The sequence below is a fragment of the Rousettus aegyptiacus genome, unplaced genomic scaffold, assembly GCF_014176215.1.
Source record: "Rousettus aegyptiacus isolate mRouAeg1 unplaced genomic scaffold, mRouAeg1.p scaffold_m13_p_7, whole genome shotgun sequence".
In the NCBI taxonomy this organism is placed as follows: domain Eukaryota; kingdom Metazoa; phylum Chordata; class Mammalia; order Chiroptera; family Pteropodidae; genus Rousettus; species Rousettus aegyptiacus.
In genome coordinates, this window is record NW_023416310.1 from 101,039,531 (window position 1) to 101,053,770 (window position 14,240).

Here is a 14,240-nt window from a genome sequence, read left to right on the forward strand (position 1 = left end):
CGAAAAGGAAAAAATGCGGCCTGGACGCTAGGACATAGGGGTGGCATTTGCCGACCTTCATTGAGCCAGGCTGAATCCCCTTCTCTCAGGAAAGCGGCGGCTGGGAAGAGGCTGTGGTACTGCTAAAGGTGACCCTCCACTCCCCAGTTTTGCGACCAGCCCCTGCCACTTTCTTAGCCTTCTCTTCCCCTTAGCTCAGCTGTCCTAAGGAACCAGATAGCAACCAGTGGACTTGGGTGAGCCATGAACCAGGTCAGCCCTGGGCCCTTACCAGCTGCTGACCTCGAGTTCTGAGTTCCATGTTTCCATGATGCTCCTCTTAGCCCCCCTGCCTGAATATTTCCCAGGTCTCTCCCCACCAGGACAAGCTAGGGAACCCCAATTGACAGGAAGCTTCAATCTGGGGACCACTGAAGCCTAAAGAATCCAGCAATATTGTTTCCAGCCCCTACCTGGGTACCCCTTTTCCCCCTCACCCAGTAATTGCTTGTATTCAAAGAAACAAAAGCTGTTATTGGGGAGGGGGGTCTTAAACCAGGCGGAAGGCAGTAGGTGGTCCAGGCTGCGCTCAAAACTGGGTTTTCTAGTTTGAACTTCTCCTCTGCCTAAGAGGCTTAGGGCTGGAATGTCCCAGAGAGTCATGGATGGCCCCGGGGGGCAAGCCATGGCACATTCCTTCTCTTTCCCTAAAATCCCTTGATTCTAGTGCGAAGATTAGGGCAGGGTACCCCCATGAGTGGGTAGAAGGATGTCCTCCATGAAGATACTCCAACCACCCTTCCCGAATAAAATTTCTAAACCATTTTTGGGCACAGAGTCTGTTCTGAGTGAGCCCAGCCTCGGGAAGGGTACCTGTCATGACCACCTCAACCCCCACAACAGTCCAGGCTCCTCTCTGATCAGCCCAGCCAGGACTCCTAAGGCCCAGATTTCCTGAAAGTCACAAAATCATTGCTAGCTCTGCGTAGCCTGGAGGGATTGAGAATAGGGCACATGGTTCCAGCTTCCATAAGCCCCCTTCCCTCCTCTCCTCGTGTCCCATTGTCGAGTGAACTGGAGGCTGCAGCGGCAGGCAGGAGTTACTGTGTCCCATGCCCGACATGGGAACTGGGGCACGGTGCAGGTCAAATCTTCCCCCAAGGTCACATAGCAAAGCCAGGTAAACACTGAACCCCTACTCTTACCCCTGAAAGAGAGCTGCCTCTTGTGCTATGTGTTTGTGTGACATATCTGTGAGAGGGCAAGAAACCCCTACCCTGCCCGGGATAGTGGCCAGTGGAGGGTGTGGCGGGGGAAGAAGAGAGAGCGCCCAAGTCCCTTTTCCAGCCAACACCCAGGATCAGGCCAGGGGCCCCTCTCTATCACTTCCTCACCCCCTGCTCATTCAGGAGGGTCTAGCATAACAGAATCCCCAGGGCAGTCCCCAATAGTCTCAGCTCCTCTCTGGGGCTTAGGGACACTGGACACATGGAACTTCACCCACAAAAATCCATCCACACAGTATGCATCAAGACCTCCAAATACAGGGAGTATTGTGACCACCTAGAGCACTGCCAGAGGCTTGGATCCAGAGGGGCACAGAGCAGGAGCTCAATAACTATATTAAATGCATCAACAGCGAGGGAGGCAGGCAAGCCCCTCAAACTGAATAGCCAGACCAGCAGAATCAGAAAACGGTCCTCATTCATGGAAGGCCTGACTCTTCAAACCCTCTGGGGAATAGGGGGCTGTGACTCTCAGCCTCTGGATGCCCACAGACAGATCATTCAGTCCATGTCCCCGCCCAGAAAGGCACTGTGCTTCCCACCTTGGCCTGCCTTTTGGTGGGCTTAGAACACATTGCCTATCCCCTGCCAGCCATATTTTATGCCAAACATCATCAGCGCTCTGAGGCCCAGAGGCCTGGCTGTGTGCACATGTATGTGACTGTACTCAGCACTCCCATGTGTGAGTACAGTGACTATGTGTGCCTGTGTACAGCACACCTAAGTGGGTATGCAGTACATATGTGTGCATGCATGCTCCTGTGCCCTGTCTGTACCCAGCAGGCTGGGTAGCAGGCTGGGTAGCATGCTGTCCCGTCGGGGTAAAGCAGCCACGCAGACGGCAGTATGTGGAGGGGCACTCCTGGGTGTGCTGCAGCACCCGGATACCTCCTTCAAAGGGGATGCCTGCTGCTTCAGAAGACTCGGCCAAGAAATGTGGTAAAGATGAGGCCAACAGCAAATGCCAGGCCACCATACTTCACAGTCTCCCCCTTCTACCACCTCCCCGGGGGCACACACCAAGACTATTTTTATCATGGGGGGTCACAACTTAGAGAGACTTCCTTTTGGGAAGAAAGAGCAGGAGTCGCTGAACCTCCCTAACCCAAATTCCTGGACGTATCCTCCCTCTGGCCTCAGCCAAGGACCCTGGCCCTAGTGAGAATAGGCCAGGCCCTAAGGAACTGTGCCTTCTCCCTAGTGCCTAGAGCTGTGGGACTTGGACTGAGGCCCAGGGAGTGAGAGGCAGGCCTGGTTCCACCCTAAGCTTGCCCCTGCCCCTGCCCCTGCCCCCGCAATCCTCACCAAGGAATTCAGCCTGGGGCCTCCTTCTAATGGGGAGCCAGGATGAGGACTCAAGGCAGTGCCGGCAGAGCATCCCAGCTGCTGACAGCCAGCATGTTCAGTCCCAAGCAAAGATCCCCAGGAAGAGATGAGGATGCACTGGGCCCTAGGGGAGGGCACGGGGCCTGAAAAGTAGGGCAGTGTTTCTCTCCCAGATCCCTTTCCTGCTCAGCACTGCTCCAATCTGGTGGAACTGGTCAGCAGGTGAGGAGCAGAAGGCAGCCTGGGGCCCAGCTGTGGCCAGAGGAACAGGTCAGGGTCACACTCAGCCACCCTAGTTGTCACCTATTTGGCCAAGACTCTTGAGGTCTCAGGGCCAGTTAACAATTGTTGAGCAAAATCCTTCAACAAACTTCACTGAAGTAGACTCATGGAGGGGATCTTTCTTAGAGGCGGGAAGGGGAATGTCTTTGCCTTTGCCCATGAGAGAAGCTCTACGATAGGTTTCCTAGGCTGTGGGCCCAGGGTTGGGAAACTACAGTCACTTAGCCTGACAGGCCTATGCCTGCAACTCTGGAAAGCCGAAGTGGAGGCCCCAGGCCACCACAAACCTGCCCTGAAGTGGGCAGAGGCCCATCCGTTGGCTGCCAAGGCCAGGGCCTGGTGGATTTGGCCAGAGAGTTAAAGGTGCAAAACAAGGAGAGTCCTACAGAAGAGGATGTGGAGCCTGGTGGGGCCCTGGGAGTCTCCTGCTGCACTCACCAGCGGCCTGTAGCCAACAGAAACGTTTCATCTGATTAGAAGTCATCAGTTCTATCCCAATCCCGGAAAATTGACTGCGGTGCAGAGGTGGGGGCCTGAGAAGCAGCCTTTGGGGAGAAGGTCCAAGCTAATTAGGAGGCAGCATCCGGGGCCCCATTAGAGCACAGGCTGCTGTCACTCAGCCGGGCTCAGGTCCCGGGAGAAGAGGCCGAGGAAGGAGGGGCCAGCGGCCCCTCGAGGAGGACACCGCTAGGAGCTGGCAGGACAGGCCCGGGTCTCTGCCCCTGCTGCTCTATGCAATCTGTTCGGTGGGGTCCTACTCGGCTAACGTTCACTCATTCTGGGCTATCCTCGCCCCGGGGCTGGGGACTTCGAGGTGGCCCAGACAGGAGTTGATTCTGAGCGAAAACAGTCATTTGGGGGAGAGGTGGGCACGAGCCGCGTGGGACTTACAGGCCAGACGCGTTTCTTTTGTGCGGCCGGGGAGAACTCGGTGTGTCACCGGGGAAAGAGGGAAAGGCGAGGCGAGGCCGCGGGAGGGGGGTGGGGGGGAAGGCGGCGCGAAGGTGCCTGCGGAGGGGAGGGCGCGGGCGAGGCGGGGAGGGAGGGAGGGAGGGCGGCAGAGAGGGCGCGGCGGAGCGGGCGGCTCGGGGCTGGATTCCGCCCGCGCTCCCTCTCTCTCTCACTCTGGCTCGCTCTCTCCTCCCCAGCCCCCTCCCACCCAGGCCCACCCCACCCACCACCCCTGGCGCAGGGACTGCTGGAACCTGGCGGTGCGCGCTGTCGCTTTAAGACAGCCTCTGCCGGCGCCGACCCGAGCCTTAGAACCCGGCCCCGGATCGGGAGCCGGAACCGGGGCCGGGCGGGCGGCTGAGGCCCGAGCGGCGGGAGCGCAGCGCGGAGCGCGAAGCCGGGCGCCCGGTCGCGAGGAACCGCTGCTGCTGCCGCCCGCCTGGCCCCGCAGCCCCGGGCGGTCCATGGGGCGGGCCCGGCGTCGTTGCGGGCGCGGGCAGCCCTGGGGGGCGGCCGCTTAGGCGCTGCGCTCTTGTCCCTGCAGGTCGCAGCCAGGGCGGCCGGGCGCGCCCAGCCCCGGCCCCTGGAGCGCCCGCCGCGGTCCCTGCCTCCATGGACGCCTTCAAGGGGGGCATGAGCCTAGAGCGGCTCCCGGAGGGACTCCGGCCGCCGCCGCCGCCGCACGACATGGGGCCCGCCTTCCACTTGGCCCGCGCTGCCGACCCCCGCGAGCCGCTTGAGAACTCCGCCAGCGAGTCGTCCGACACCGAGCTGCCAGGTAAGCGCGGCCGCCCGCGAAGCGCGCCCCGAGCCTGCCGGGGCGCCGAGCGCGGGGAGCTGGGACAGGGCCTGGCGCCCGCACCGCGCAGTCGGGCTCCCTCTACGCCTCGGGAGCGTCAGGACCGTTCCTCTTCGCGTTCCCCAACCGACGGTGGACGCGGAAATTTACACGCTTTTTGAAACGGACATGTAGTGCTTTACGAAGGCACTTCCACGGGGCCCCCACGCGCTAAGAGACCGCCAGCTGCACGAACCTGCAACCCGACGGACGGACTGACTGACAGCCACTCTCGATGAGGAGCAAGGACGGGAGGAAAGTTAGGTTTGCGCAATTGGGTGCCATGGTCCGCTCGAACAGAAGGAGAGGAGTAGATCGATCGAGAAGGGGACGGGGCAGCGGGCGAAAGAAAGTGCCCAGAGAGACAGAGAAGAGGAAAGACACCCCGACAGACAGTGGGTGACAGATTGAGAGGGAGAGACGGAAGAGAAGGAGCAGCGAGAAAAGTCAAAAACGCAAACGGGGCAGTGCGCGGTGGAAACAACCTCGAGGAAAAGCGAGGCAGACAGCGAGGACAGCGAGGGCCAGCCGGCCAGAGGGCGCGGCCCGGCGCGGGGCAGGACCCCTTCCTTAATCAAGGGATCCTGGCCCCGCGTGCGCCGCAGGAGCCGCAAGGCCGCACGGCCAGGGCTCCAGCTCGGCTCGGGCACTGCTCCCTTTGCGCTGCCTTATTGTCCGACCTCTAGCTTTGCTCCCGGGCGCGAGCTAGGCAACAGAGTGGGAAGTGCGAACGGTGGCACCGGAGGTGAGGGCAGTGGCACGGCCGACGCCCCTCCTGCCCTGGCCTCTCAGGGCCCGGGTCGGCTCGCGCGCTTGCCGTGCTGCGTCGGCGCCGCCGCCGAGCTCCACGCTCCCAGGGCCGTGGGCTCCTCTTAAGCGTTCATTTCTTAATCCACCACCGAGTGTTTCCTCCACGCGTTTCTAATCTCTGTTTGTTTCTGTTTTGCATCCCTAAGTGACTTTCCCTGAGAGGTTCTGTTTGCTTGGTTAAAAAACAATCAATGCTGGGCTGTACTTTTGTTTTCAGAAGTTTTAAGCGTGGCCTTTGTTTTTAATCTTTAAAACGCAGAGAATTATATAGATTGCTTTTTAAAAACCAAATCTACGAAGATGAATTTAAATTTTTAACTATATTTTTCGATATAGAATTTTTATAGTAGGTATATTTCTCTGGAATTTAAAATATCTACATGCAACATTATTCGGGAGATTTTAAAAAGTCAATCCAAAATGGCGCGTTTCTGGGTAGCTTCTCAAAATCCATTCATAGTGGTGTTATTATGGGAATTTAAGTTATCTAACTATAGAGTTATGTTTCCCTGGGATTTAAAAATTACCTCTAGGAGGACATTATTAAGACGGGGTTAAAAAGCTATCTATAACAGTATATTGATTTTTTTTTAATCCCAAAGAAGTAAATGCCTGTGTCTGCCTGGAGTTTATACACGCACAGCACTGTATTTAGTTAGGAGTGTGTTTCTGGCTTCTTAATTTGCATCTGCTCTGTGTTCCTACCTATCTATTTTTAAGAGTTTGTGACCTATTCAATGCTTTTGGGCATAGAGCTGTGAGTTTTTCTGGGCTTCTGTGTTTTGTTCTTAGTTGTTTTTTTTTTGTTTGTTTTGTTTTGTTTTTAATGTTTCAATGTTTCTATGACTGCATTGTTTGGTGTAGCTTCAAAGAGGAGAAGCTAGAGTCCAGGTCACCTAGACAGAGTCTGTTGTCTGGGCTGCTTGTGCGGTAGCTGGAGAAATTTTCTGGGCCTTGGACTTGAGGCCTGGAGCTGAGGCGAGAACTGGACTATGTCCTGCCTGCCCAGTGGGGCTCCCACACAGCCCTGGGGAGAACAAAGTAGAGGGGCTGCAGGCCACATTGCCTGGCTCTTGCTCCAACCAACCAGCTAGCTTCAGGCTAGAAAGAGTTGATCCTAGTTCAGAAAAGCTGAGACCCCTTAGATTTAGATGGTCCCCTTGGAAATGTACATTTGCTGGGGACATCTGCAGTGGGGCTCAAGGTTGAGCCAAACTGCCAGGGTAGGCCCTCCTGCTCCAAGAACCTAGCCCACACCCCGCCCCCGCTCCTGGGCTCTTCTCCCAAAAGCCAGGCCAGAGGTGACTACTGATGACCAGGCACCCGGTGGGCTCTTCCCAGTGGGGACAATTCCAGGGCCCCTGGTGGGAGGGAAGGCCGCCAACGCTGATGGCAGGCACTTCGGTGGATCCGGGACGGGTACAAAAGGGCATAAGCCCGAGGTGACCGGCGCTCCATCCTGCCTGCTTCAGAGAAGGAGCGCAGCGGGGAATCAAAGGGGCCAGAGGACAGCGGTGCGGGCGGCACTGGCTGCGGAGGTGCGGAGGACCCGGCCAAGAAGAAGAAGCAGCGGCGGCAACGCACACACTTCACAAGCCAGCAGCTGCAAGAGCTGGAGGCCACGTTCCAGAGGAACCGATACCCCGATATGAGCATGCGAGAGGAGATCGCAGTGTGGACCAACCTCACCGAGCCCCGCGTGAGGGTGAGCCTGGTGCGCGCGCCTAAGGGGACCCGCGCAGACGGCTGCCGGCCACCTCTGCCAGCACTCGAAAGCTCTGACTCCAGCTCAGACTTTCGCTCCTTCCCACCACTCAGACCTACTCTTTTGCTCCACCGTGGGAGATTTAACCCTGGGCCCGCATCTGCCCAGTTGCTGCCAAGCCCTTTAGCCGCTAGCACCCTGGGCTGCAGCCGCCTCAGAGCTCTATTACCCGCGTCCTACCCGACTCCCGGGCTCTACCGCAGCCCCAAACCAAAGACCTGTGGCCCCCGGAGACTTTCCCAGGCCCTGTAGGGACTTGGATGGGACTGCCCTGGATAGCACAGAGGATTCCTGGCCACTGGGGACCCCAGAGCTACTGCCGCCTTCCCCTGAAAACGAAAGGGAAAGGCACGTCCTGCCTGCCAGCCTGGGAGAGGCCTCAAAGATGGCTAAGCTTGGGGGTCTCAAACCTTCCTGGGCAATGGTCCCATCCATAGCCAGCTTCTCCAGAATTTCTGGAATTCTCCTGACTTATCCGCAGCCATTCATCCAGTCAGTAGCTGGACCCTTAATTACCTTTCCTGTAGCTCTGGGTTTAGGTGAAGTGGGGAGGCAGCTCTGGTGGATGAGCGACTGTCAGGTCGAGTCCCTTTGGAGACGAGGTCTCTGTGAGACCAAGACCAGACTGTATCCTCCCTCTCCTTACTCTTTGGTTACTAGTAAAAGCAAGACTTTCCTACCAGAGCAGAAAGAACGATTTCTTCTATGGTGTACAAATATTTAATCAAATATTGGGAGCACATCCCAAGCCAAAGTCCTACCTGGGCTCCTTGCTACAACCACCCCAGCTCACTCCTCCCTAGTCCAGCCGGCCAGCCAGGTGGGACCCGGAGTGAAGACAGCATTCAGTAATCCCAAACTCACTAATCCTTCCGGGGTTTATGGTGGGGTAGGGGTGGAATCAGGCAGTCTTAGTGCTGGAGACTGGAGAAGGCTGATATGCAGGGTCTGGTAAAGAGCTGAGGAAACTCAGCAGAGGGCGGTGGAGGCAGAGGGCATACAGTGGGAGGATAGGTGAGCATCGGCAAGGACCAGCAGAGGGGGAAAAAAGAGGTTCCTACTAAATTTTGTGGGAGAAAGTAGAGGACGAGATTAGCGAAAAACTAGTAAGAAGTGAAAGGACATTAAATATTTGCAGAGAAACATTTGGCATATACTTAGGTGGCAGGAAAGAAGTATTTAAGGGAGAAGCAAAAGTATCAAGTATTTGAGAAAAAGAATAAACTATTTAAGAGAAGCAGTGAGGGTCAGATATTTGCAAAGAAAAAAACTAAATAGAGAAGAATCTAAAGGATTAAAATGGGGTTTAACGACGTAAATGGACCGAGGGAAAAGAAAGCAGTTTGGTTAACAGGGTGGACTAAATGAAAATAAACATTTGGGGCAGAAATAAGGATATCAAATATTGCAAATAAAAATGGAAACAAAGCATTTGAGGACTGAAAAACAGATTGATGAATGGGGGGGAAGTATAGGACGATCCCATGTTTCAAGAAAGAAAAATTCCTTGTGTATTTGAAGGAGAAGAAAATGGACTGAATATTTAGGAGATAGATGGGGACCCGCTTGGGGGGAAAGGCAAGAGATGACTGGTTGAGAGAGGAAGAAAGAAAATGAATATTTGTTACAACAAAGGAGGATCTGTATTAGGAGAAGAAAACGAATTTAATTTGGGTAAGAGGATAAAGATCAGAAAAAAAGGAAAAGACATGTTTCGTGGGGACAGGAAAGGAACCATTATGAAGAGAAGGCAGGGGAGGAATTATCGAAGAAAAGAAAAGGTACTCGGAGAGAAGGAAGCTGGGCGGAGGGCTGGAGGTGGGGGTGGAGGTGGAGGGGCCTTCCCGCCCTCCGCAGCCCTGACCCTTGTCCTGCCGCCCTGCCCCAGGTCTGGTTCAAGAACCGGCGAGCCAAGTGGCGGAAGCGCGAGCGTAACCAGCAGCTGGACCTGTGCAAGAGCGGCTACGTGCCGCAGTTCAGCGGCCTGGTGCAGCCCTACGAGGACGTGTACGCCGCTGGCTACAACTACAACTGGGCTACCAAGAGCCTGGCGCCAGCGCCGCTCTCCACCAAGAGCTTCACCTTCTTCAATTCAATGAGCCCGCTGTCGTCACAGTCCATGTTCTCGGCACCCAGCTCCATCTCCTCCATGACCATGCCGTCGAGCATGGGCCCGGGCGCCGTGCCGGGCATGCCCAACTCGGGCCTCAACAACATCAACAACCTCACGGGCTCCTCGCTTAACTCGGCCATGTCCCCGGGAGCCTGCCCGTACGGCACACCCGCCTCGCCCTACAGCGTCTACCGGGACACGTGCAACTCGAGCCTAGCCAGCCTGCGGCTCAAGTCCAAACAGCACTCGTCGTTCGGCTACGGCGGCCTGCAGGGCCCGGCCTCGGGCCTCAACGCCTGCCAGTACAACAGCTGACCGCCCAGCCCGGCCACGCGGGCCCCAGGGCGCGGGGGCGGAGGACGCACGCGGGGCCTCGCTCTTCGCGCCCGGGCCTCGCGCCTGCGCAGCCCCCACCTCCCCCTATCCCCTCCGGGTTGGTTTTGTGTTTGCTTTTCCGGACCCCACTCTGCCCTCCAAAACAAAAAACAAAACAAAAAGACGTCGAAGCGAAGTGCCGCGGAAAAAAAAAAGAAAAAAAACGGATGAGTTGCAATTTCCCTTGGGATGGCGCGGGTGATTTGTGTGCGCTCCCTCGGGCCCCAGCTCCGTGGAGGGGGCGCGGCGCGGGAAGCGAAGGCCGAGGCCCCGCAGCCCGCGTTCCCGCCGCGCTGGCCCCGAGTGCGCCGCCGCGCCTGCGAACTGGACGCGCGGAGCCCGGGGACCTGGCTCCAGCCGGTACGAGCCAACATGCTCCCTCCGAGCTGGGCCCGGCCGAGTGCTTCATAGCTCGATTCGGATCTCAGTTGGAGCGGGCTTTAGGCCGGGTATTATGGTGTCGAGTCCGGGACCGGGGACTCGCCGAGGAGCCGCACAAGGCCTTGGCGTGCCCCCAAGAGCCCGCGCCCTGCCCGCGCCGTGGAGTCCTGTTGTAAGGCTATGGAGCCGCGGCTGGAGGTGTGGACGCGGCGGGAGGCTGGGCGAGGGCTCGCTTCCCAGCACCCTAGATCCCGGCTTCGCCGCGGGCCCAGGGCCTCTGCTCAATTCCCGGGCTAGGAGTTGGCCCCCTTGTCCCGGCGAAGACCCCTGTCCTCATCGCCCACCGCACAAGGGTCGAGCTGGGAGAGCTCGGGGCGGTCAGGGCCCCGCGCTGCGCCCAATTTGCACACCCGCTCTCTGGCCCGCGCCCCTGTTTACAGCGTCCCTGTGTATGTTGGACTGACTGTATAGAATTATAAATCTGTCTATATCGACTTGTCCATGTACGTCTATTAAAACCATAGTACGAGCGTGCTAACCACTGCCGAGCCGCGACTGCTTTTTTCGGCTGAGGAGGGAGGCTGGTAGAAAGGGAACTGTGCCACCCACCGAAGAGAAGAGCCAGGCAAACCCCACCAGGGACTCTACCTTCACTTCTCTACCACTATTCCTGACCTGTCAGTCAGCCCGGCTCCCTTAAGGATGCCGCGGGGCACTCCGATCCCCCTCTCCGCGCCGCCGGGTGTTCTTCGGCTGGCTCCGCTCAGCCTCCTCGCGGCGCGCACGGTGCCCTCGCCGCGAACCCCCGCTCCCCACCGTCCGACTCTGCAAGCTCTATCCAGGCTGAATCTGCGGCCACCCTCCAAGTCCTCAGGATGTACACGGCCCTTGTCAGCCCGGAGTGATGGGGTGGGGGCGGCTGAAAGGCTCTTTAGGGTTTGGGTTGCCTTTTCTCCTGTGGGCCCCGTACCGCCACCTTGGAGCCCTGCCCTGGCTATTCCGGGAGAGCTGAGGGTGCTGGATCCGCCAGAGTCTAGCCAGGGCCTCCCTACGCCTTTCCGCCCGAAATCCCACTCAAGAGCATGTGGTTGTGCCAGAGAGAGTGTCCGTCACACAGAAATCACTTCTCACTTCCCTTCCATCCCAACTTATTGGAGACTCCCGGCTGCTGCCACCTTCCCTGGCTTTTGGAAACTACTGAACAACACCAGCCTGTAAACGGCCTGTTAAATTCTGCTTCCCTTAAGTAAGTCATTTCTAATGGCAAAACAAAATATTTGCAGCTGCAACGAGGGAGGAAGCAGGGGTTGGTGCTTTAGAATCACCTTGTGACAGGGAGTGGCACTGCCCTGGCGCTGGACCCAGGCAAGCCCTAGCTGGGAGTTGGGCACAGCCATGGGCTTAGACCTGAGCTAATAGCTGGAGAGCCCTGTGCACACAATCTCAAACCAGGTCAACACTGCTTCTGAGGTCAGGAGTGTTGTCCCTATTACACAATTGATGGGACTGAGGCTCCACCTCACGATGTAACTGAACCAAGGTCACACTGAGTCAATAGTCTTTAGATTCCAAAGCCAGGCATCTTTCCACGGGTCTTCTCACCTTCAGATGAGGCGTGAGGAAGGGTCCTTCTTGGAGGATGGCCCAGACTGATGCGGTAGGATTTGGAGTGTGGGATTCTGAGAGGGACAGAGCCAGCTACACAGGCTAGAGGAGGGAGGTGGGGGGAGGGAAGGCTGGGGCAGGGGGCTGGAGCCAGACCACCCCTCCCCCAGCGGCTCCAGTCCAGAGCTCCCACCCCTCACTCTCTGGAAACATAAACACAATCACATCTGGACTCAGAGTGCCTCCCCCAGCCTCACACATCTGCCAAGGCCAAGGGGCCCTGGTCTCAGCTAAGGGCAGGAGGCAGGGGAGACCTGGAAGGAGCTGCGACTGGGGGAAGTGGGAGGCAGAGAGGCTCCTGAAAGTCAGGCCCAGCCCCAGGTGAGAGAGAGGCCAAAGCAGGGCTCTGTTGGAGACTTGGTGTGGCTGTGAAACCACAAACCAAATAGCTGCAGATGGGTGGAAGGGCAGAAGCAGTTCCAGAATGACCCCATCATCCATGAAGGACCTTGGTCAACAAGGTGAGTGTAAGATCCAGCCTCAGGCTCCACCCAGCTATTCTGCCCCAGCTGTTTTGTGGCTGGTACAGCAAACAGTATCTAGCCTTTTCCAGCTGTAGCAACTGCAGGATCATCTCCAGACAGGGTGCTGAGGAATATACGGGACTCTGAAAGCTAAGTCTTGCAAGAAAAGGCAGAAAGTTCTTGTCCTGCTCTGCCTGAAGATGACCAGGGAGGGAGTGTCATTCATTCAGCCAACATTTACTGTGTTCCTGCCCTTGGCGCTAGGGATCCAGTAGTGGAAACAGATACAACCCCTGCTCTCATGGACAAGTAAACAAACACGTATATAATTACAAACTGGGCTGAGTGCTTCTGAAGAAAAAGTGCTATGAGTAAGAAAGATGTGAGTCCTTCTTTAAACAGGGTGGTCAAGGAAGGCTGTCCTAGGAAGGTGGCTCCATCTGTCTTCAATGGCAAGCGCTATCATTAATTAAGCCCGTTTGAGGTCCCAGGTTCTGTGTGAAGTGTATGTTCCTCCTTCCCTGTACAACAATACCATGAGGAAGGGTCTTCATTTTCTCCTTTCCCTGATGAGGCCCCAAGGCTTAAAGAGATTGGGTCACCTTGCCCAAGTTCACACGGCAGGAAGTGATGGAGTAGATTTAAACCTGGTCAGTGCCCACTCTCTCCCTTCTGCACTGGGCTGCTCCATGCCAAGTACTATGAGCAACATGGTATGGGGATTGACCTTGAGATCATAATTTCTGCCAGCAACACAGGACTAGCCCCTAGGAAATAGAAGAGTAGATTTGTTCTTACCTAGTCCTGACAAATTGAGCCCCCACAGGGATGCTGCAGGTTTAGGGGGGCCAAGAATGAGGAACAGGAAAGCAAAAGGCTGGTACCCAGCACTTGTCTGCCGGCACTGTGGAGCACCAAAAGAAAATGGTGCGCAACCACCGAGTGCCTAGCTATTGAGGGAGAGGAACCAAGTCACCTCCCCTAGCTTTATAGCCCCAGCCATACTACAGACCTCCCTTGGAGCCACAGCATCCAAGCAGAAGTCACAGTTGGAAGATCTGCCTTGGAGGGGGGCATTGCCCAGAAAGTCCAAGCCCTAGACGGGGCTCCCTGGGAGATAGCAGTGAAGACTGCAGGGCCAGTCTGAGAAATGAGAGTGAGGGTGGTTTTATGCCCACTGACCTCCCCACTTCCTGGGCCGGTCACTTGGCTCTGATATCCACAGGGACCTCTGCTGCAGTCTTTGAGAGTAAAGGTTTGAGTTCTATCTCCACCTGCATTGCCTTGGACAAGAGACTTCATTAATGTCTCTGAGCTTCTGTTTCCTCTTGCATGAAAGGGAATAAAAATCACTTCACACAGTTGTTTAAAGGATTAAATGAGATAATGCATATAAAGTATTAACTGGGGTGTTGGCATATAGTAAGTGCTCAATAAAGTTATTGTTGATAATATTGTTATTGCTGTTGTTATTATTAAACATTGCTTGGGGCCCAACTTGGTTTTCCCTCCAGCTTTGCTGGGTATAATGAACGTGAGTCATAACTAAAAGTCCTGCTGACTCCCCCACCCCACCTTACCTTCCCTGTATCCATCCTAGAGCTTGGCCCGGAACCAGCCTAGACTTGGCCCTCAGTAACCCAGTCTGTTGTCCTGAGGTTCAGTCTCCCCACAACCCTCTGTGGGTCAGGTCCTGGGAGACCCAGAGGAACCAGGCCCAATCTCTGCTGTCCACTGGGTCTGGGGACAGGCAGATTGGCAGTCAGTACTCTGAGATGAGCGTGGGAGCAGAGGGGACACTCACCCCAGCATTCTCCTCGAAGGGGTCCCTGCAATGTGGGATGAAGATGCCTAAACACTTCCTTTTGTGTTATATCATTTCATCAGTAGGTAACATCAGACCCTTATTGAGCTCCAAGCCCCATGCAAGCACTCCATAAGAATTACGGCATTCACTCCTCAGGAGAGAGGGGCTTGTTATCTTACACCGGAAGAGAAGCTCAAA

General features: G+C 56.3%; 1 protein-coding gene across 1 annotated transcript; it reads left to right on the forward strand.

The window, feature by feature from the left end:
* The first annotated feature begins 4,106 nt into the window (after positions 1–4,106).
* On the forward strand, positions 4,107–9,829 carry PITX1 (paired like homeodomain 1). The gene is made up of 3 exons (XM_016137639.2): positions 4,107–4,602; positions 6,945–7,177; positions 9,126–9,829. The coding sequence occupies exons 1-3, from the start codon at positions 4,437–4,439 to the stop codon at positions 9,663–9,665; spliced, it is 939 nt and encodes a 312-aa protein (XP_015993125.2). The 5' UTR covers positions 4,107–4,436; the 3' UTR covers positions 9,666–9,829.
* Positions 9,830–14,240: the final 4,411 nt, after the last annotated feature.